Genomic DNA, 24,157 nt, shown 5'->3' with positions numbered 1-24,157 from the left:
TGGCTTAACTCACGAGTCTCACAAGAAGGATGTGGAACAGGTCTACCTCCGCTGTTCTGAAGGGTCAATAGAGTGGATGTATCCCACGGGAGCACTCATAGTCAACCTGCGGCCCAATACTTCACCTGCCTCTTACAAACATTTGACTGTTTGCATAAAGCCCTTCAAGGACTCTGCAGGAGCAAATATTTATTTGGAAAAAACTGGAGAACTGAAACTCTTGGTCCGGGATGGAGATCGCAGCCCCAGTAAAGTATATTGCTTTGGCTATGATCAGGGGGGCCTGTTTATTGAGGCCACCCCTCAGCAGGACATTAGCAGGAAGATTACAGGCTTCCAGTACGAATTGATGAGCAAGGGGATAGCGTCTGATTTGCACACAGTTTCTGGTGAGTCCTGGGATATTGGTCATATTTTCACGTACTGTATTGGATGCATAACAGATGGCTGAGTGAGTGAGTGGGAAAGTGGCTGGGTCTGAATTTCATGTGCTTTTAAGGACATGTTTTATAAACAGGCTATTGCGGAAGAATTGGGTTTTTCCTGTTGTTTTTTTTTTTTTTTTTTTTGTGTTGTTGTTTTTTGGAAGCTGGTAGCATAGGCTGAATTCCAAATGATTTGTTAAGGGCTACGTTGTGAACGATTCTCCCCTTGCAGGCGTGGGGTGAATCACAGGAGCTGGCTTTACCCTACAGTGAACTCCAGTGTGAACTGGGCTTCCGAGCCTTGCTGTAACAGTTTTCTAACTACTTTTTTACTCAGTTTTTAAGACCCCACTGCATGTTTTGAATAATAAACATTTAAACAAGGAAGAACTCCTTTTCGGTGGTGGGTTGTTTTTTTTTTTCTTCCCCTGCAACTACTGCTACTTGCTGACCTAATTATTGCTTTTTTTTTTTTTTTTAAACGAGGAAAATGGTGTGTTCCTTCCTCAGCTTTGCCTATTACACTCTCCTGAGCATTACTGTGCCATGGCAGAGCTCTTCAACACTATGACAATACTTTTACAGTGCCGGTGTTGTCTTCTCTCTCAACATTATGAAAAGCAAGTTTTGTCGGGAGGAGTTTTACGCCAAGGAGAAGCTCGTAGGAAGGGGGAGTGGACAAACTGAGAGGGCTTACAAGCCTGTAAAGTCTGATACTAAATAGCAAGCTAAATACTATTTGGGAACAATAGCTCTAGGTGTAACCTAATTATGCTAATCAATTAGACAGTTTGAGAAGAAGAATAACTAGCATTTGTGGAGGATGACGGGGGAAGGGGAAATTCTCTTTAGATAGGCGATATCTCCTTCATGCATCTCCTCCATTCAGAATTGCCTCTAGCTTTTATCCCCAAAACCAGGGAGGGGAGATTTCCAGAACAGCCTGAGGAAGAGCAGATCTAGGGTAGTTTGTCCCAAATGCCTAGGGAGGTTTGAAGGTTTAGGTATTTTAAGAGGGAAGCCATGGTGGCAATCAGATTTCTCTTTTGGAATGGCAGGGGGGAAGGCAGCCCTGCAGCAGGGGAGAAGAGCCCTCACAGCACCCCGAGGTGACTCGGGCAGGGTAAAACCTGATGTGAAGTGAGCCTGAGACGCCGTACGTAGGCTGTCTAGAGTCTGCGGTAGTGATGCCATGGGCTTTGCCTGAGATGCTACTTGATAAGCAGTGGTTGTGGCTAATTAAACTGCAGCTGTATCTTCTAGGCATTGCATCCCTCGTCCTTTTTTGGGATAAGTGATTGCAGAACTTGAGCCCCGTCCTCTCCCTTCCCCTGGCTTCCTTCCACAACAGGACTCTGGATTTGTGTGTCTGTATGTTTGTGCGTACTCGCCGCCCTGCTAGCGGTCAGATGTTGGCACACCAGTTCAGATGTGGCTTTTTTTTTTTTTGTACAGATCTCAGTTGGACTGAGATGAACAGTTCTTAACTCAGCGAGACGGTAGTTGGCTGAGGGCTAATGCAGTAACCCCAATAACTGATAGATGGCGTGTTTGCCATTAAAACAAAAAACCCCATAAACACAAATGTTCAAATATTTAAGTTGCCTTCTGTACTCTTGCCGTGTATGCAGCTTGTAGCTTAATATTGAGGGTTCTGTATTTTAAGCAGACTCCTCTGCTTCTACATTTTACAACTGCTGCAAAAGAAGTAGGGTATCTGCTGCAGAGCTGTTTTCCCAGTAAAATAATTTCTGCAAAGATGAATGTGCTGTGCAGAATGTTAGCTATGTAGTAAAATTCCATTGCAGAAGACATTAAATACATTGTTTAATCAGTTATTTGGAGAATGTTCCCAGATTCAGTGCTTCTTTCTTTGACAGGCTGTGAGGATGGAGAGACAGGCAGGCTAGTGATAAGTCACTTAAACTTACCAAGAAAAGTCCTATCCTTTTTTTTTTCCCCAAAAAAAGTTGAAATTGCTTTTGCATATAGTAAAATAATATGCGAGAAATATTGCTTGTCACTGCTGGTTTTAGTTTGCACATAGATATGGTTTCTCCCGAGTTTTGCTAAAATCAAGAGGACTCGCTGCTGGCGTACTTAACATCACAAGCCGGCACAAACTGTGTTTTTAGAACTAAGTGCTCTTCGTTCCACATAAAATCTTGGAGATTTTTAAAGCTGATGGGAGTTTTCTTCAGAGACTTTCAGAAGTCAAACTGAGGACTGAATCCAATTACAGCCTTCCTCTTTGAAAGGCATATTAAATCACTTTTTCTGTGACTGCTGTATTTTCAGCTGTAACAGACACTGGTTGAATTTCAGTGCTGTCTTGTAAAACAATGTGGTAGGCTATCTGCTTCACACTCCAAGTGTCTTGTTTGGACAGAAGAAGCTCTTTAATAGTTCATCAGCAGAGCCTTCAGGGCAAACTAGGGATCTCTATTGTATTTTAAATTATTTCTCTTGCCTTTTTTTGGATCCCCAGATTCTGGGGAGGGGCGGCGGGGGGTGAAACCGTGATGAAAATGCCATACATGACTCTTTCCACTACTCAGTCGGATGAGCACTTTTATTCTCCTATAAATATCTATATGTCTGGGGAAACTGCCAAATAGCTGCCTTGTGAGGCTTCTATAGAGCAATATATTTGGGGCTCTTTGCAGGACCTCCTTTCTTCTGGAGCTGCTTCTAGTTTTTCTGTGAAACCTCCAAATAAATGCCCTTTACTGAGCTGTTCATTTGGAGAGGAAGTTTACAGTCAACTGACTGAGATCGCTGGTGGCTTCTTCATCGGAGAGGAGGCTCAAGCCAGAGGCAAGTGCTGACCTTAAGGAGCTGAAAACTGGATGTCAGGCTCTGCATTTCTCTCCAAGCATGCTTCTGTCCCTTGGTCACAAACGTGGCTTCCAGTGTTTTGGCTGTTGCACACCGGAAAAACGAGCCTGCTCACCTCCGAGTTGCAGTTTGAGGGCGCTCAGCAGAGCTGGCAGTACGTGTGAAGAGACGACGAAGGCGCGAGGTGCTGCTGCGGACGGGGCTGAGACGCGCTGGCAGAGCTGGGCAGAGGCTCGCGCGTTTCCTGGCCTTGCAGCGCGTCGTCTGATGGCGAAGGACGGAAAATCACAAATATCGCATTCTTTTCTTACTGCAGAGTGGGGGAGATGACTATCATAAAAGACCCAGGTGTGGGGCTCAGTAATCCAGCCCTTCCCTTGTGCAATAACTACTCGCTAACAACTTCTCTCCGCTTTGCTAAACGGTGTGTTTGTTTCCTAGTGATAATTATTGTACTCTGCCCTTGAGTTTACTCTCTCTTCCTAACCTGGCATCCCAGCTCTGATTAAAGAGTATAAGTCATCTGTTTAATACTTTAATGACCTGTTGTGTCCTCAGAGTCCTGACATTGCAGGGTGCATCAACAAATCAGCAATGCTTGGCAGGGTGCCTGTGGTTTAATTAGAAAACCTCAAGTTTTATTAGTTTACAGTCATTCTTTCCCACTTAATCAGAGTCGAGCAAATAATTCAGTAGAAAACATACACAGGTTCTGAATTGGCCTTTCCCTTTTCTCGGGAAGGTTGAATGACACAGTGCAGTCTTAAAATTTTCCAGAGTTTGGGGATTTAACCCTTTTCTTGGCTCTGGGTCTGCCTTACCGCATTCTCTTAAGGCTTCCCTAGCTGTAGGAAGTATTTGTAGTATACTGATAGGTTTTAATTCAGATTGCTGAAATTTGGCAGAGGATGGTTTTTACTGTGATAGTATCCAGCAGAAAAGCGCATTTCTGGAGGTTTGTAGTTTCTTAAGCCTGGAAGAGGAGCGAAGGCAAGCATGCTACAGCGCTTGTCACCCTTTTATGTCAGTGAGTAGTCCCTAAGAAGGGTCAACTTGACAATTCAGTCATTCTGATGGGTGCGTTCTCCTCTCGATACCCAAAGCGATGGGTGACTGAAAGTGCTTTTGATTTCAGATGAGGTTTTGGATTGGAGCCCTACATAATTCCCATCCATGCTGATGGTCCATTAACTTCAGCTCATGCTTGGAAGCCCCGTGTTTGCCCAGCTGAAGAACTGAGGCACTGTGACATTTTGGCCCGAGGCCATTTGAGAAGCAGCAGAACTCGTTTAGGTTGTTGAATTCTGTTGATTCTGATCTCGCACTGGAAGAAAATACTGTGGGGCTCTGCTATAGTGCCTATACTGGCAAGTAGACAGAAGTTTTGGCAAAAGTGTTGTTTGGCCATATAGTTCCTCGAAGTTTTCTGAAGGTGGTGACCCACATGGGCTTCTCAGCTGTAGTGGGGCGTGTGCCTGGTCTAGGTCTGCCTTGCACCGCAGCAAGCTGCTTGGATTAAATTCCTATGAAAAGTCTGAAGGTCCCTTCATAGTCCTTTGCTTTTGAGTTCTTCAGCTTCTGCTCAGCTAGTCTGAAACAAGAATCTGTAGGTTTGACCAAACGTTTTGGAGAGGAGGATCAATCCTCTTCCCCCCTCCCACCAAAAGACCTTTATTTTGTTACCTAAAGCCTGTTTCAAGGGTGTCGCATCCAAGCTCTGGATCCAGCTTTGCGTAAGGTCTGTAGTTTGCTTTTCCCATTGCACAGTCATGGGGATGTCTGTAATTTGGTTGTTAGAGCTCAGGAGGTAAATTGAAAGCCCTTTCATTACCCACCCGCTTTTGTGTAGTAAAGAAGTCAAACTTTAACAAAAATGTCCCTTTATCTTGATGGCATCTACTGACTTAGTGCAGGTTCTAGTAACTGTTTTGTACGTTTTCGTTATTAATGCTGGGTACCTGGCTGAGAATATTACTAGATAAGAGGTACAACACTCAAGTGGGTATCTGAAAAACAAGGAAAAACTGGATAAATCCAGTTGACTAATTAAGAACGGTATTCAGCTATTTCCTGTATGCTGTTAATTCACTGGCCTGAGAAAACAGATTGGAAATTAAGAAAGCTCATAAGTATTTGGGCTGTGCCAGAGTTTCTACTAACAAATGGCTTTCTGAAGCACCTCTCTTAACTTTTGATCTTTAGTGCAGTTTGGGTTTGGCAGAGGTGGGCACCAATCCGCCGTCTCTCTGCATGTATCCTCCCGGAGCGCTGCTGTCATCGCAGCTCGTAGGCTCCTAACCTCGTGCTTTCCTCTAGTTGCTCCCAAATATCCAATCATTTTTTTTTTTTTTCTTTCTTGGAGGCTGAATGCGCTGCTGAGCTTTGTAGCCTGAAGCAGCAGATGCACTGGTGTATTTTTCATTTCTTGCTGGGGTGGAAACATTCTTGCTTTTTGCCCCAGAGGCCGGTGAGCAGGAGCTGCGGCTGGCGTGCCTGCTCTCTGCCGGGGTATTCGCAAAATGGAAGTCGCGGCCGGTCCCCGCTGTGCTCATCGCCGCCGTTAGCAGAAGAGGTGATGGAAAGAGGCACTTGGAACACTTAAATTGAAAGTCCCCGCGACCTTTATGCTTAGCACAGGTTCTGCTTGAGTCACTGTGACCATCCGAGGTGTTGGCACCATGCTACGTGGCAGGGGCGGGAGCACCGCGGAGTGCTGCGGGGTTGGCAGGGGTCTGTATTCCAACACCCCCCATGAGATGAGAAAAATGGCTTGCTTTGCCTTCCCCCCGCCCTGACCCCAGTTTTCTGCACAGGATAAAACTCTCATACCTCTTGGGGTTAAGCTGCGTTAGGGGGAAAAAGGCAATCTGAGCGCGGTCTGGTTTGATTTGCACAGAAGAACAGAATTGATCTCACACTCCTCCCACCGGGATTTGCTGGTGAAATGCATAACGAGCAGCAAAGCAAAGTCGAGGGATCTGTTCTAGAAGTCTGCGTACATGTTGTCTGGGTGGCATGTGAGGTAGGCTCAGCAGTGCAGCTAAAGGTTTGCTGTTCTTTTATATGCTTTTTCTCTTTCTAAAAGGTCAGCAGCAAGTTTTAAGAGAAACCCACCAGAAAACAGCCTTTAATGCAGTTGTTCAAAATACACTTCAGTTATTGGCCTTATAAGGGACCATTTGGACACTCCTGCTTTAGGATATGTTATTGTCTGAATAGTTTTTTGTGTGCTCACCCTCCTTGCAGGAAGGTCTTCCGTAGAAACTTTCAGGTCTTTTCCCATAGTAAACGATGATGCAAGACCAGACACAGAGTAACTTTTTATGAAAGAGTAAACAGCATTCCCTAACCCTAGATGTATCTAAAAAAGCACATTTTAAGCTAGTTTCTGAGAGCATATCACTGAACTGGGTGTCATGGGTCAACATTTAAATTGGTCAGGCTGGCTGCTGTATAACAGAGCCTGGAGTGGGATTAATTTTGAGGAGCTAGAAACCTGCTCTAATTATTCACATGCCTAAAGTGGTCAGATTTGCAGCAAATGAGCGACTGGGGGGGGAAGTTTGAGAGCAAAGTTTTTGGGTTTCTTCCTGCGTGAAATGATTTCAAAGCGCAGTCCTGATGCTCGGGGAACACACGTGTTCCTAAACTGATGCTCTTACGTGTTCCTGAACTGAGCAAGGGTGACGTTTTTGGGATCTGAGCCTCAATAAGGTCAAAAACGTTGAACTGAGAAGTCTTCACCTAAAAAAAAAACAAAACAAAAACCAAAATTGGAGGGATGCCTTAATTTAATTTCTCCTTCCCCCAAGAAAATGAGTTTGACAGCAGGCTCCTCTGGCCCCGCTTGGCCTTTGATGTTGCCAGGACAGTAGTTGGGTTTGCAGTGGGCAGCGGAGGTGACAATGGAGCTGCTATGATAAATACACAGCTGCAGGGGAGAGGGGGTAAGAAAATAGCTTATTTTTGCTAGACTGGCCACGAATGCCGTTAGCTTATTTCTCAACTCAGTGGGCAGTCAAACCCAATAAGCAGTCAGGTGTATTGTCCGGGCAGCTGGGGCTCTGCTTTGCTCTGACCTTTATGTACTGTGGAAGATGGTCCCACAAACAGATTTGCAATCCAACGGAGTTGCTTGGCAGTCTTTAATAATGCTCTGTGCTTGCTCTGCAAAACTGTTTAGTTTGCTAATTCCTGAGGCTGTAGTTAAAGAAGGGATGGGAGGGCGGGGGAACCGCATTCCTCCTCCCACCCCCCACCTTCCCGGAGGAATAAGAAACTTACTGAAACATGGGCCAAATTCTTCCTGTGTTAGAGCCTTGATTTGCACGACAGAAAATCTCTTTCGCCTAAATCTGCTGTAGAAGCCAGAAAATATATACTGTAATATTGCACGGATACTTGGAAGCTACCCTGGACCCAAAGCTGTGATATGTTAAATCTGACCTTGGAAGGCTTAATACTGGGTCAAAAAAGCTCCCGCCGTATGACACGCAGCTTTGATCCAGCGTTAACTTCTGCTGCTGATGCAAAATTTGTGGAAGGATTTTTTTTGTATGGGTACCTCCTCGGGTATCTTTCTGCAGCGCTCCGACTCCGATATGGGATTTGGGCATTGACTCCTGGAACAGGCACAAACTCTGGTGTTTGTCCATGTCCTTTCGGGGTCGGAGCCCTGCTGCTGGGAGACCTGTAGTGATCATTAGTGCTGGGCCTGGCTTGGCTTTCCATTGCCTTAAATCCCCCAGGATCGTTCCTGTTTGTATAGGATGCACCTCTGCCCCAACAGAACCGTTAGCAGCTTTACACCAACTTCATCTATGTGTAGGTGGATGTGAGAAATTTAAGGGGAAAAAAAAAAAAAAAGGGAAAAAGTCCAGGCTTATGTAGAACCAGTGAATGATCTTGACATGACAAAGAAATGTGTGCTGTTCAGTAAGAAAAGCTGTACATATCTCAAAGCTTTTCCTGTTACAAATGGAAAACCTCAAGTAACTTTTTGGGGGGTTAACTGGACAATGTTATAACACTGCCCATCTCACTGCGCGAGATGTAGCCCTTCCACACTCCCCCTCGAGAACAGGCTGATCAAATCAATGTGGTTTTAAAATGAAAACTGGCCTTGTTCCTTCAGAGCTCTCCCACATACGAAAAAGAATTTGATTTCTAGAAACAGGAAGGAGAAGGACCTGTGTGGATGTGAGTGCACATACGCTACTTTTTTTTTTTTCTTTTTTTTTAAAGACTCACTTAATCTTTGATCTGTCATTACTCCACTCTCAGGGTTTAACTTTAACCAGTAACTTGTTACTTAATTCTATTCCCGTGCTCCATAGGAGGCATTAATGGACCGGACCGAAGAGAGGAGGGAGGGAAGGCTTTGCGTTCCTGGCAGGTATCCAGCCCGGGAGTAGGTGCTGGCTCCAGCCTCTCCGATAGCCCTGGCAGGGGCAGAGGGGAGCTCCGGCACCGGAGCCCCGCGCCTGGCTGCACAGCTTCCCCAGGGCAGGGGGGAAAAACCACCTTGCTTTTTCACTTTCTGCCCTGCAAAGCGCTGGGCCACGTCTCAGCTGAGTGTTTTGTTAGCCATTGGAGACAAACCCAAACAAGACATCAAAACTTTATGTTTTCCTAGATCTGATTAGTGTGTGCTTTCACAAGGCTTTCTTTAGAAGAAGAAAAGAAATTTCCTGAGTGAATTTTAGAGGGGGTGAGGCAAGCCCTAAATCTTGGTGGGTTTTGAGGCAGTAGAACTATTTGCTGTGGTCCTGTGCTGCTGGGCGGTAGACGGGCAGCGTGGAGGTGCGATGCTGCAGCCTGTGCTGCTGGGTCCTGCCCCAGCCCTTCCTCTGCTGCAAGGTCGGAGGAGACCAGAGGAGTCCCTCAACCGTCCGGAGGCACCTCTGACTTCCAGCACCTCGGCCATCCTCGCGCCTGCCCAGCGCTTCCCGTTCCTAATCCCCCTTGGGCAGCAGCGGAAGGTTCGAGGAAGGAGAGAGGTATTTTCTGTGAGATAAACAAATAGCTATATTTTTTTATGGCTTTATATTGGTGTCTTGTGCACATACAGCAGGAGAAATTCCCAGCGGTTACCTTGCTGCCTGCTTTTCTCTTTAATTGCAGTTAGGAAAGGGGAGAGAGAAAGCAAAGAAACGGCAGATGATTACAAATGCTGCTTGCGCAGCATGGGGGACTAGTACAGTTGCAGAGACACTTCTTGTTTGCTGGGCTCTCTCTTTTCCGCTGCAATTCAGACGGAAGGAATTTAACTGAACATTTCATCTGCTGAGTAGGGCTTTTTGGACACGATACATTGCAGGCTTGACTGTAACTGGGGATTTTTATAGTGCTGGTGATGCAACGGGTAAGCGTAGGAGCCCAGCTGGGAGTTGGCACTAATCCTGTTAGCATTACGTCGCTGCCCACCCCAGCACCGAGGTTTTGCCCTGGCAGCGCGGGAGCCCAAAGCCCAGCGCTGCTCTTTGAACGCTGCCCTGGGATCAAGAGGGTGGAGAGGGTCGGGGGAGCGATGGAGACTGTTGGCGCAGGAGGGCAGGCAGGGAAGGAAGGGAGATGGTGTTTGGGACGGGCGTTATTTTTTCCTGATGGAGCAGTAAGCAGCCCGGAGGAGGTGGGATGGAAAGAAGTGTCTTGAAGGTGTGACACTTCTCAGAATTTCTCCTGGGTTGATGCAACTCATGCATGAGCCTGGAGGTAGAGTTTAATAGTGTCTAATGCTGCTTGAATAAAAACTGCTCTGTGATTTTTTTTCATCCCTTTTTTTTTAATTTTTAAACAAATGGCTGTTTGTGTTTCTAGCTGACCTTTCAGCTCATTTGTTAGAATGGGTGCTGCATCTTGGAACAGCAAAAAGGCATTGGCTCTGCAATCCCGGAGGATCCTTACGTGCTCTGTAGCTGCTGAGCCAAGTTTCATTTTGAAAGCTGTTGCAAATGGAGCTTGCCTAGTACCAAATCTCTTCCTCACACTGTTTACATAAATAGTCGTCTTTGGTACTTAAGGACTTTAATACCCTTTTGGAAGACAATTCTGTGCAAAGATAAATTTCTGGTTTATGGTCTCTTGTCTTAACGTTTCTCAGAACACAAAGGTCATCACATGTCTAATGCTGAGGTTTTCAATACGCTTTTTTCATTCTTTCTTTGCAGGAAGGAAGTGGTATTAACTCAATTCTCTTGGCACAATCCATGCCACAGCATATAAAAGTCTGCATTTCATTAAACTTATTTGCAGGTTTAAATTGTTCTTGGCCAGTGTCTATATTTTCCAACTTACTTCTGGAAACTTCTACATATGTGAAAGTTGAACTGAATGTTAGAAACGAGCTAAGGCAAGGAACTGGAGTTGACAGTTTCTTTTCTGCAGAGGTAAAATCACCCACGTCCCTGCTTCACGTAAAGAAGTCAGGGGAGAATGTCCATTGCAGCATGATTTTGGTCCAGCTGCTGAATCACCATCTTGTCCTGTACCAAATCTTGGCTGTAGAAGAAGGGAGTCTTTGAGTTTTGCGTCTTTGCTCATGATCCTTGATCCGAGCTGCCTTTTCTGCTCAGCACAGGGGCTCAGATTAACTTTCTAGCGAATGTGGGGATGAATTCTTCTGCCTTCAGAAGAGCACTAAACTCTCTCAGTATGTTATTCATAGCATTAACTTCTATTCATCGAAGAAGCACAATCCCTTTGGATCCCGTGTCCGAGGCTTATTGAGCCAAGGGGCTGGGAGCAGCGCAAGTCCAGCTCTCGTGTTTGCTCCCTGACTTGGCGTTTTCCTACTGACACGTTGGGAAAAGTGCAGTGCTTGCAGAAAGCCGTGTAATCCTATCCCATCCAAAGACAGGAAAACCTTGTAAAACAAAAGAGTGATGAGAGAGCTCCTCTGTGTGTTGTGACTGGGTGTCAGTAACTTCCAGCCCAGCTGTGGAGATGCTCTGTGTCATCTGGCCACGTTCTCCCTCTCTGCGTGGCTGCAGGTATTATGTTAAATGCAGGTGTGCTGGATGCAGCTCTGCTGGCCTGAGCTCCCAGCTAGGATGTTCATTTTAAATTTGAGATGCACTGACATGCAGATGCATTGATGTAGTTTAGATGGCGTTTCGGCGTGGGGGTTGTGGGTGTTTTGAGGTTGAATGTTGTTTTGGCTTGCTCAGGAAGAGCTTTCTGAGGGGGTGAGGAAAGTTGAAGGTCTATCTAGAAAGGAGATGACTAGTCAAAGCCTGGTAAACCAGAGTGGTTGTCAAATTCTTGTCCACCTCCACTGCAAAGTAGCAGGTCTTTTTGTTTGGGATATGAGCTGTGAGGGGTTTGTTTCGTGGCAGAAGTGTTGCCTCTTCAGAGAGGAAGCCTAGGCAAACTTAGGAAGAAATAATTACAAGGATTTATTCTACCTTTTAATTAGTTAAAGCAGGATCAGGACAAGATTTTTTTTTTTTTTTTTTTTAATTGCTCATATGATGTTTGCCCTTAAACTCTTGTCTCCCAGCTAAATCACTGATCAGTTGAGACATAGTCATTTCTGCTTTGGGCTCAGAAAAATGACTGAGAAATGCACCATCATTGGAGAAACCGCATCTCTATTTTTATAATCTGCTCTCGGAAGTCTGTACTCCGTGTTTCCAGGAAGGAGACTCATCCTATGATGCCCTTTCCAGTAAGGTTGCAATTACAGAGCTGCCAGCAAGAATTTGAAGGGTGTGGGTGGGTTTTTTTTTGTTCCATATGAACTAATGGTGATGTCAGGCTGAAAGCTTTCATCCGGGAGACGGGTCTGCCGTGGCCCCACACTGGTATGGCTTGAGGTGCTGCAGTATGGGCTGGCTTAGCTTAAATCAACCTGGTCTGCAACAAGACCCATTTGAATGTCTTCTGCTGAGCATGCGAGAAAAAAGGCTACTTGTTTTAATCAAAAGATTTAAACCTAGAACTAACAGAAAATAATGCTCCAACCCTGCCGGGGCCTCCTCAGTAGCTTTTGGTACTTAAAAGGTCTGATTGCTCTTCAAAGGATTATTCAGAAATACTAACGTGTGGGTGATGTATGCCACGGAAACTGGAAGCGCAGATAAACCAGCTTTACGTTTCCCTCCCCCACCATCCACACCTCTACCACAACGCACGCGTATACAAGCTGCTTAATAAAACCAAAGGGTATTCCTCGGTAAAGCGGTTTTCTGCAATTGCTTTGTGTTAAACGTTTTCACTTCTCTCTTCCTGTGCGTGCTGCCGGAGCAGCGATATACGCTCAGCAGAGCCTACCCAGAGACGTAGGGTGGATGGAGAAGGTCTTTTGGGCTCAGTGAGTGGAGCTTTGGGACAGTGTGTGAACCTGCAGCCTGTTCATCTGGTCTTCTTGATACCTATGAGGTTGTGGAGCATGTTGAGAAAATCCAGGACAGCCAGAGGAGACTTCTTACTTACGGGTCGGAAGCTGGTTTTGGGGTAAGGTAAGGCCAGTCGGACCCATGGATGGCTGTTGAAACAGAAATGTTTCAAAAGAAGATCAGGCCCATTCACGTGGTTTCTGTGACACCTGCAGCCAGAGCCAGCACGTCTCACTGCATGTGTCCTGCAGGGTCCTGTCGTCCTAAACCATGACGATGGCCCTCCAAATAACCCCACCTCCTATTTTGAGAGGATAGAAGGGTTGCGTGCAAGTGTTGCAAACCGAAGGAGGAAGGACAGGAGTTGTGTGTGTGTGCTGAGAGAGGACAGCAACACCTACCCACAGCTCTCAAGGCAGAGAAGACTCACGCTAAATTGCGGCGCTAAAGGTGCGCCTAAATTCATCCCCAATACTGGAGGAGATCCTTTCTAGGCAACTCAACTCCCTGGTGCTGGCGGAGCTGGGGACCTTCTGGAGCTCATGGCGTCTCTCCTCAGGGCACGTCCCTCTCTCTTCCTGAGCGTTTCTGCCTCCCCGCGGAGAGGACCAGCAACGCGTTCGACAAAGCTGTTGGCCAACAAGTGCAGTCTATTGTTAGTATCGCCACGGCCTCCTCGGTAACATCAGGTTCAGAGGGCAAATCGCTCAAAGCAGCTGGGACATGACTGCTGGCTTGTGAGGAATGGTGTAATTACATCTCCCTCTGCGGGGAGGTGAATAGAGAGGCCTTTGGAGGCACTGGACTGGGGGGGTGGAGGGAGAGGGCTGCCTCAGGTTACTTCAGGTCAGGATACTGTCAAAATCCATCAAAGGCATTCCCAGGAGAGCCGGCAGCCGACGTGCACAATGCAGGCTTTATGCCACCGGCGGTGGAGTTGAGTTATAGGCATCTGGGCTTTAGAGGGCTTCAATAAAACGTCGCTTTTCTCTCTTCTTTTTTTTTTTTTTTCCCCCTTCCCCTGCTGCTGTATGAATTAAGGCTCTTTGGCTTATCGAGTTTAAAGGAATTAGAGCAGCTGACGTTGATATTGTTGTTGTTGCAAGTTCATAGACTTGCTTTTGGATGCGAGAACCTGGGCAGCCCTCGAGACATCCCCAGGGAGTCGGGCATCCGGCAAACACAGCGTCTTGTTCAGTAACCGGGCCCGTTTCCCCCGAAAACGAACATCCTCACCTGCGGTGCATGAGTGAAGTGCTTTATTTGGTTTTCTTTTTTTAGTTATAAGGATGCTTCCCATTTTAGCCTGAGGTGTGTGTTGTCGTTTTGACCTACTGGTGGAGGAAAACACCTGCCGCCCGATCCCGGAGTGAGCGAGTGCTGAACTGCAGCTAAAATCACTAACTTGCGCCATAAACACACAGATTCCTTAATGGCTGTGATTCAGAAGAAAGTGTAGGCACTGCCTCCTCCTAAGGATTTTGTTTCTCTTATAAGACTATAGGAATGAAGCTTTGGTTGTAGCGAGTGAATGTTATTTGCTTTTTAATGGTCCGTTTACCTCGGCAGTAATCCTTCACGACTCGCTTTCCATCTGTGCTTGCATACCTTGTTTTTGCCACTTGCAAGATATATTTGATACTCTGTGAATGCAGATGTGGGAGTTGTTCCACAGAAGAGGATTTCTGTTCTTCATGTGTCTGGTATTGCAGCGATGGGTGGTGGTAAATGGTTGTTAAATAAGCTTGCATGCCACCAAACTGCTGTGAGTCAGCATGGATCTGAAGTAGGTTTTAAGTAATGATCTAGTGTGAGCAATGCTGAGCACTTTTAATTTCCTTTTGCATTTAAAAAGGATGCAGGGTTTTGCCTAGAGTCCACAATTAAAATGATTTGGTTCCGTGTATACGTGGAGATTTGTTCATTTGATTTATTATAGTGTCAGTCTATTTAAATGGCAGGAACCACTTTTAAAGTATTTTGTTTTTCATCTTTAATGCTGTTGCTTGTGTTGCACTCCTTTTGAGAACAAAAATGGCTTAGTCATTTTGGCTTTTTCAATTTTCTGATGGGGTTGGACCAACTACAGAGATGTCTGGTCTAAACCAAGACTGTTTTCACTCAGACTTAAAAAAGCCGAGATGCCTTTTTATTATTAGATCTTTGCAGAACAAAATATCTGAAATCCAGTGTCTGAAATCCGACTGTGGATTTTGAGAATGTCCATCAGCTGTGCTTTGTTTCAGAGCTTCTGTCCATGTGAAAACGCTGTAGGATTCGCGCAGGTTTGCAGGTTCCCTCCGTGGGGTTGGTCTGACTCAGGTCCTGGTTTGGGCAGAGGGAGGCTGGGGAAGAGGGGCATTTGCCCTGGGTTAATTTGGTAGGTGCCATGAATGAAACAACTCCGCGTAGGATGTTATGTGACTAATATAATTTTCTCTGTCAGATGAAACTTGGATGTTTGGTCTAGCCACTAATCAAAATCTCTGGAGTCTAAAAATTAAAATATCTTTAGACTGAATTTATTATAGTACTCCAGTTATGTTCAGGCTTTGGCTGGCTCTGTATTTCTCATGATATTAAACAGTTTCCAAACTTTTCCGAAAAAGAAAGCTGAAATGGTATGTGGGGGAAAGAAGGGTAGTGGAGGCTGACTTGTTTCTAAAAGCCCTGGAGGCATTCAGACTCGACTAAATAGAAGTGCCTGATTGATCCATATGCTTTAACAAAACTATTTTGCCTATTCCTTGTCTCTTCTTTTGAAGCTTTTTGCAGCTTCTTGAATTATTCCTTCAAATATCCCTGCCCAGAAATGTGCAGGGATTTTACATTCTCTTTAATCCTATTAAACAGCGTGTTACACTGTGTATTAATCATCTGACTGGAGCAAATCTGGTGGATTTGGTTCAATAATCCTTCTTTCTGGATCACTGCCTTTCTGGGACCTTGGAAAAAATAAGAGATTTGCCGATTCTTGCGTTAAAGAATGGCTTGTGCCGTCTAACAGAGGGAGGCTAATAGCCGAGCGTCGTAGGCACCAGCTACGCGTTGGTTAGACTAGTTTAAATCTACTTCTTCGCGCAATGTGTAGACTTCTCCGGGAAGCGGGCAAGGGTATGAGGAAGGGTGTGACTATTTGGGAATCTGGTAACTAAGAGTTTTCAGATGTTGAGGTTCAAAACCTAAATTTTTTGGGTGTGGGGAGAGGTGGGGTAGCATCAGCTTGGGGTTTGATGGTGGGCCGTGTGATGAAATAAGCTGCAGCTCCAATGCTTCGCCTCGTCTCCAGCGTGAGCCCTGCTTCGCTGTAGCCTCTGCCTGTGCTAATCCGGGCGGAGCAGCACGTTTGATGGGTTTTCATTTTTCTGACCGATGTGTAAGTGCGGCTTCAAGATGACATCAAGTGAAAGACGTGGGCTCCGATCCTTGGGCTGCCAGTGGACAGACTTAATTAGCATCGCTGGGCAGGGCAGACCTGATAGTAGGCAAATTCCTGAACTCAACAGGGCATTATAGAAACATCTGTACTGCAACTACAGTACCTTCTCCTCAGAAATAGCTGGCTGAGTACAAAGAGGAGCCACATTCTTGCATTGATTAGATTAGTGCAGATATCCAAATGTTTCCAGCAGCACAGGAAATGGTCTTTGTGCTGCTTGAGCTCTAACAGATACGGGCTCGAGTTTCCGCTTTGCCTCGTCGCCCTCAAACACATGCGCTGGGTTTTTTTTTCCTCCCCTCTTTGCCTCCCCCGCTCTGTAACCTCCTGGATCTTTGATGTGGTGGTAGACTAAATGGCTTTTCAAATAGCCCAGCAACACTTGATAGAAATTGTAAGAAAGAAGCTTTGCCATCAGAGTTTAAAAGGCACATGATCTTCAAAGCCTTTTCCAGAGCTTTGAATTTACAGCAGAGCACGCTGCAAATGCACCCAGTATCAAAACATATTTTGCATAAGCGCAGCGAGCGTGTGGGGTGTTTGCTAGATAATATATCCCAGCAGGAGCGTTAAAGAGATCCATATTCCTACTTAAGTACAAAAATCTCCTGGGGGCTAGGGTTAGCCTCCATTTCTTGTAGAGTTTTTGATGCCTGACAGGTCTTTGGACCACTTGTCCCCTTATCGTGAGCGTGTGTGTGTGTGTCCCATTTTTGGTTAATTTAAATACTGGTTTATTTATTTACTATCATCTAGTCCTTTGCTAATTCTGGCCCTTTCTCTCCAGCTCCCTGCCGACCATGCAGTGACACAGAGGTCCTCTTGGCTGTCTGCACTAGTGATTTTGGTGAGTTGTTGCTTCCCTTCTGCCCCGGGTGGCTCACTTGAATGCGACATCCATAAACACCGATGGACACCTACTTACACTTGGCAACTTCCACCGGCAGTAAATGCGGTCTAAAGGGGCTGTGTGCATGGGAGAGGGGGGAGGACGTGGTGTGAAGGACCTCAAAACCCTGTGCCCAGCTGGCACTTCCCCAGGGTGGACAGAGAATGACCCAGCAACCACAATGGAAGTAGAAGTTCAAAGCCTTGGGTGCATCTAGGAGAGGCCTTTACTTGCTGCCCTAAAATGGACTGTTGACGAAAGACCAAAAGTTTCAATAATTCTCCGTGCTTCCCTTTTTAAAGGGGAAATTAGTGTTAGCTGGTATCCGTAATGGCTGAAGAACAGGAATTACGTTGTCAGGGAGCATTAAGCACGTATCTTCTTGTTAGAACTCTTTACCAGATTGATGTTATTTTTCTGATGTAATTATTTTTGTGTTTAAATTTAGTATGTGGGTGCCCTTTGCTGGACAGGTTACAAATATAAACTAACAAATACAGATATATGCTGGAGGTTACTGATAGAAACTTAACTCTAAAAATAACAAAGGACCACGACTGGGGCTGCTGTGGTGAAACTGAACCCTTGAACCTCCTGGTCGCACGGGGCTGAGTTTGGAGAGGGGTTTTGGGTAACTCTTTCTGACGTCCTTGTTCTGTTTCCAGTGATCAGAGGCTCCATTCAAGATGTAACGAACGAGGCGGAAGAGCAAGAATCCGTAATTCACGTCGGTGTCAACAAACTGTACAGGCAGAAGAGCAAAGTCTTTCAGCTCACGGGGGAGAGCGGGAACTGGCGAGGACAGATAAAGACCCTGCTGGAGTGTGGGGTGAAGCCAGGAGACGGAGACTTCCTTTTCACGGGACGCATGCACTTTGGGGAGGCCAGGTTAGGCTGTGCCCCTCGTTTTAAAGACTTCCAAAGGATGTACAAAGAGGCAAAAGACAAAGGGCTAAACCCATGTGAAATTGGCCCCGATTGAAACCCCCTGTTTGGCTGAAGATCGCTTTTAGCGTTTGGCCAGGAATATTTCCTGGCCGCGGTGAAAACTCTGAACGAAACCGGTAACTGAGAGCGTGGACAGATCTGGAGCGCAGGCTGAGGCCCCGCAGGACACGTCTGCTGTCAGACTAATGGAAGCAACAGAGGTACGAGCTCAGAAGGCTGCCAAGCAAGCAAGGCTGGATTTTTAACCAATCTTGTCCTTACGAATTAAGTTATTATATTTTTCTAGCGACTTCCTTAGGAAAACAAACAAAGAAAACTCCCATGTCTTAATAAAAAACCCAAATGAAAGCCAAGATGCCTTTGTATCTTTTTAATACTAATTTTTAAAAATGTCTTAAGCTGATGTAGCATTTGGTATGACGTATTCTGTATAAATGGCCGAGAATGTGATAGAGCACAGTAAAACATCTTAACATTGATGCTTTGTAAAAAGCTTGGTGTACAATTCAAAGTTGTTTCTTATGACAGAAATTTATGGAGCCAAACTCTTCTGTGTGTGTTCTCTTTTTTTATTTGAAAGAATGTACAATCGCTGCCTGCAATTTTTTGTCCAGGCTGGCAAATTCTTTCCATTCCAGAGAAATAAAGGTCCCTGGATTTGACACATGCTGTTCAAAATCTGTATTTTTTTCTTCTCCGTAAGGCCGATCTCGGCTAGTCCAGATGTGCTCATAGATCAGTTCTGGGCTGCTCACTTATTTTGTGGCTTCTCTGAGCAGAAACAGAGTTCCTGTGAGGCATTGGGAACCGCAGTGTTTTTCAAAGGGGAAGCGGGAGCTATTTTTGGAGATTTTTAGACACGTGTCCGGGCAAGGCTCTAAGTGTTCTTCTCTCTGATGCCTATGGGGTTATTTTGGGAATGGCTCCGAAGAGCAGGCTGCCCCTTCGTGTTTAGCTTGAAGCTTTTAGTTGTGTTGGCTGGTAGCTCGGCGCGAGTCCCGGGGGCCAGGCCCAGGCCATCTTGTGAAAAATAAGCGCTTTAAGAAGGGCGGGCCGCTTCTGCAGGCAGTGTCCCACGGGAGGTACAAGAGCTCTCTGCCCTTGTTCCGTCCCGTCGTTCCCCATAACCTGCCACGTGTCACTTTAATGGTACCCTCGCAAGGATTTTTAACCTCTTGCCCATGTTCACTCTTCAGCGCTTTCTGCTGCCCCAACTTTTATTTTAGGCCATCGGGTTCTTTAAATAAAAAGTTTCCATTAACGACTCTTTTTGCCTCATCCCTCCTATCTCCTTCATGTGATTGTTGTTTCTGAGGCTTGGGGAGGGTGTCTGGAGCGACTCGGAGGACGGTCTTCTCGGGTGGATGCAGGAAGGTCTAAGACGGATGGGACAGAGATGTCCCATGAGACTTATCAGGGGTAAAAAACCAGGGTTGTACCGAAGCATTGGCCTGAGGTGGGACCGAAATCCCTCTGAAGCTATTTCTGTAGACTTCTCCCAGCAAGATGTATTCTGTGGGCCCATTGGGGAAGAGGACTTCTCTTGTCTGTGCTAAGATGATCCGAAGAGGCTCCAGGAGACTGTGACTACTTCTGCAAAGACATCTAAACCCCATTTAGCACCCGTCTATCTGCTGCTTTGACCCCGGCTGCCTTCCAGCCTCCTGTAAGCAAAGCACCAAACCCAGCATCCGATTCTGTGTGGTTCAGGGTTCCCCCCGTCCTACTTTGAGTTTCAACAGAAACGGGCCACGACCGGTGGAGGGGGGGAAATGGTTCATTCTTCATCTTCAGCCTTCCCAAACCTCTCTCCTGCGAAATTGCTTCCACTTCCAGGGATCTCAACCCTGCCTTTTGTAGGCTTTCAAAAATGAGTCTGTGATTTAGCCCTGAGATAACTCCTGAGTACATCTAATGGGGCGTTCCAGAAGCCCTGTACCTCTCCTCTCTTGTGTTTCGTGAGCTTTTTCCAGCGCAGAGTGGCTGCTGGCAGGATGAGGAGGGGAGAACAACATGTTCCTGGAATTGTCTCCAACCTGCCCACTCTCCTCTTCCTATGTGAGGCTGCGGGACGAGGGGAAGAGGCTGAATTAAATCTTCAGCCAGTATTTGTGAGGACAGTGCTAACAAAATAGAAACAGTCAGGGAGGCTTTGGCCCTGGAGCTCCAGCTTTGGCTGCAGTTTGATTTTTATGGCAGTTTAAATTGTTTGTAGACTTTTTTTTTTTTTGAATACCCTTTGAACCACGCTTGGAGCCAAGCACTGAACTGGTGCCTTTCTTTACTCCGGTGTCTTGTTTTCCTGCCCAAGGAGGAGCAGGGCTGTGCCTTCCCCCGCCTCCACTGGTATTGGCCCTGCTCCCTGCTGAATTGCTCTCCTCTGGGAAGCTGCCTGTGTCCTGGGAGCTCCCTGGAAATCCTTGGCAGGAGAGGAAATACTGCCCTGCTGATTTTTGCTCTGCCTCAGCTCCGCAACAAACTGCTGAGATGCAGCGTTGGAGTGCTCTGTAGCTGCTACGTGTCCATCACACTGATGGCGCTTGCACGCCGACAATTACAGAGCGTTGGAGGGAGTGGCTGGATGAGCAATAACTCTGCTCAGAACCCAGTTCTTTAATCAAAGTGGCATTAAGATCTTGCTCGGCAACATTTTCTTCCCCCCCCCAAGCCCTTGTCCCTGTCTTGAGCCTTGCTCGCTGCAGCACCGCAGGTTGGCTGATGTGCATCATCCCCAGCAAGTCACCGGTAATTGCAGGACTCGCTCCTGGCCGCGGGGCCTGGTGCCACGTCTCTCAATAGCTAGGTGTGTGTGCACTTTTTACAGCAGGAGGTTAATGGAGAGATTCCACCCACTGCCCTCAAATCCAGTTCCCAAATGCTCACCCTGAAGTCTTCGAAACATGATTACAGCTTGGCCTATCTGTCAGCAGAGTCGGGGACAGAAAGGATGGATTAAAAATTACTGTCTTTGCTCACATGTGCTGACTCAACTCTATAATGAGTAGCAAATGATATATTGATGCGGCATTATGTGAGGACATGCTTGTTGCCACCTTGGCTGAAGGTGACCCAGGATAGAGGTGGAGTAGGTGCTTGCAAAGCATTGCTTTTCTTGCAGCTCTCTGAAGATGAAGGGCTTCCTCTTGATACCTAATTAACATAATTGAATTCCTCTTAAAAGCAACAGACTGACTTATCTGTTCCTAAGAAAGCAGAACTAATGAACTTGAATCGCCTTCGTTAGAGCCCTCTTCAGTTGGGCAACACTACCCATAAATAGGCACAAGGCATCTGCTGTGTTCTTGCATCTGAACTCTGGCAAGCGTGTAGTTTGGGTTGTTGGTGAAAACACTTTCCATGGTAACCTTCTACTTCTCTGATTTTTCCATAAAGCATCAGTAACGAGCCCACTGGTGAACTAAGTCACCTCCTAGGCAAGAGCCGTGCAGAGCTTACTGCGGTGACGAATAGGTAGGTTGAGAAACTCGTGTGGGTGTCTACACGGGTCTGTTTGAGGTCTATCAGATGCTGCCTGCCTGGGGGAAAGTTTGCCCTCTTTCATCCTGTGGAGAGACAGGATCATCGCTTCTCCAAACACCATGACCTCAGCACCCAGCGTGGAGGGGAGCGAGATCGCCGTGCTTGGTTTGCCTACAGCCAGACCAGAGGATCATGATTAAAACACCTGTTTGGTTCCCGTTCAGGACGAACAGGCCATTTTTCTCCAAGCTTTGCCTCTTGCATGTGAGCCACGGCCACGCTGCAGGGAGGTGTGTGCCCCACAGCCCGTCCCACCGGGTGATGTCCCATCCCACCCTCAGGCCAACTGGCTAGTAAAATCAGAGACATTTGTAGGCAGCTTTTCATCAAGCTCTTTTCTGTTGCTGCCACCTTCTCCCAGCTCTGCTGTCCCACTCCTGCTGGTGATCCCAGTTTCCGTGCTGGGAAGCATCAGATGTTGCTTTAGCACCAGCCCGCTGCTGCTCTCTTCTCCTGGCAAGGGAGAAGCACCTTATCATCGGCATGGCTCAGCCTGTGCTCTGCAGGGGAGGGAACTGCCCTCATTGATCTACTGTGTCGGGGCACATGATGGTCTGGTCCTCTGTGCAACAGCTTCTCCCTACTCTAAGGACACATACGGGCTGCGGGGGGGGACACTGTGGCCACACTCAAGCAAAACAGTAGCCAAGCTGTTGGCACCTTGAACACCAGCATGTCTTCTTCACTACAGAGAGAGACCTGCTTGGTCCTGTGCTGCTTGAAATGAGAGGGGGAAAGATGTGATTTGAAGTGAGTCACCCTGGCAGAAGGCAGGAGAGGTGATCTGGCTCTTGCATCAAGCTCCTCTGAGCGGCCAGGAGCGTTCACCGGCTGGGGAGGAGGCTGTGCACCCAAGGACGTGCCGTGGTGCAATGCTGCAGGTGTTTCCTGCATACCTCGCCTTTGAAGTGTGACGGGACTTGTATGAGCTCCGAGCCTGACCAGCTGACGTGGTGCAACACCTCCGAGGGAGATAGGAGCTCTCCTTCTGCTCGTCACGAACTTAATTAGATGATACTTATTTCTGGAACTGGAAAAGTCTCTTAGTGATGCTTGTCAGAGGTGCTGGTTGAATGGTAAATAAGTTTAGCAATATTGGGACCAGCTGTTCCAGAAGATATCAAATTGAAAACCAAATTGGTTGTCAAGTAAAACAGAAAAATATCAGGAGGGAGACATGTGCAAGTCTCTGAGAGGGGTTAGAAGCAATACAGAGCCAAAACAATGTGCAGAAATGTCTTGACAGCAGCAAGATTCAGGCCTGGAGGAGTGGAGCTGCTGGTGTGAGGGAGGAGAAATCAAGTTTCTCCTTTCCAGCTTGACAGAAGCGATTCCCCTTTCTGCTGCAGGGGCCAGCCCTCTCTTTTTTCGGCTGACTTTGATCCTCCTTTCAGTGATGCCTTACTCCGGCTGGCTGTGGGTGGGCAGGAACGTGGTGTGACGGTCTGGGTGCTGGAGCAAAGAAGGCGTCTTCTCCAGACAATCTTTTCTCCACCACCCGTCTTTGTCTCAGAGCTTCACTGAGAGTCATTCAGGGACAGACCCTACAAGTAACTGTGAGCCCTCTCCCCCTCCTTGTCCTCCTCCTCATCCTCCTCCTTGTCCTCCTCATCCTCCTTCTCCTCCTCTTCCTCTTCCTCCCATACCAATAGCAAGATGCATAGTGGCAGTGAAAACAAAACAACCCTGTGAAGTTCATTTTGGGGTGTCACGTCCACCTATCTCAGCATCACCCAAATGCCTTGATCTTGCCCCAAGCAGCATTTGGGAATCTCTGGCCAAGACTGGGCAGAAAATATGGAACAGGGCTACATATAACTGCTCCCTTGTGTCCCTCCTCGGCGGTTCTCCCGGGCTGCGAGCCAGAGCTGAGCGTGGGTGGCAGGGATGCCCATGGCAGGCTGGGAGCACACCAGCCACTGGCATGTACTGGCACCAGTACGTGCTCGTTGCTGCAGCCAGCACCTGACTGCTGGCTCACGTTGCGATGGGGCAGCGCGTTGTGTAGCTGGGCTGAGGCCGAGCAGCAGTTTCTGAGGGAAGACACTCCTCTTGGCCCTCTGGGGTGGGAGCATCCACGGAGGTATCCAGCTAGATCTAAGTGGGAGCAGGGGGGAGAGGGAAGACGAAAGAATGGGTAATTTTCAATAGTCATCTCACCTAGTTTAAAGAAATACGTCTCATATTTTATTTTTTTCCCTGTTCCCTGCAGGGGAGGAGACGCAAAACTTCCAAACACAATAATCTGGAGGAAGCTGCGGCAAGCAGCCTGTGCATGCGTGGGGATTCGCAAAGCCTCAAAGGGGCCCAGCTCGCAGGAGAGGTTTTGGAGAGACAGTCAGGCAGTTCCTAGGATGGTCGAGTCTGCCTGTTCGTGGCCATGGAGCGCAGTAATGAGAGCACGGCTAGTGGCTGCTGCCGAGGGGGGGCTGCGGAGGGCTGGCTTAGCTGGGGCCTCCTCATGGCGTTTGCCTCCTTCCCCCAGCTGAAGCGTGTTGAGCTGAGGCTGCTGTAGGGAACGGGTGCTATATAACCCGGTTCACAGCCTTGCTCTGTGGTGGTGATCGTGCATGCTGCTGTGAGCCTTTCCAGAAGGTTTGTGGGTGACCCCTTGGTCCTTGCATGGAGTTAACTGGCCCTGAACTGTGGACAGTGATGGGCTGCTCCTGTGTTTGAGGTCTCCAGCCTGCAAAGCCTCACCCCTCTGCTCTCTGTGTGCAGGCTGCCAGGGCAAGGATGA

At 47.2% G+C, this 24,157-nt stretch overlaps 1 protein-coding gene across 1 annotated transcript; it reads left to right on the top strand.

Moving 5' to 3' along the window:
- METRNL (meteorin, glial cell differentiation regulator-like) lies at window positions 1–18,539 on the top strand (the record flags this gene model as incomplete). The annotated part of the gene is made up of 3 exons (XM_009585578.1): window positions 1–389; window positions 16,828–16,887; window positions 17,595–18,539. Coding segments are annotated over 3 exons (766 nt in total), but the record flags the coding sequence as incomplete, so codon positions are not given.
- Window positions 18,540–24,157: the final 5,618 nt, after the last annotated feature.

The sequence above is a fragment of the Fulmarus glacialis genome, unplaced genomic scaffold (assembly GCF_000690835.1).
Source record: "Fulmarus glacialis isolate BGI_N327 unplaced genomic scaffold, ASM69083v1 scaffold21919, whole genome shotgun sequence".
Taxonomy (NCBI): domain Eukaryota; kingdom Metazoa; phylum Chordata; class Aves; order Procellariiformes; family Procellariidae; genus Fulmarus; species Fulmarus glacialis.
The sequence above is the reverse complement of the archived record's forward strand: the minus strand, read 5'-3'. Positions and strand labels throughout refer to the sequence as shown.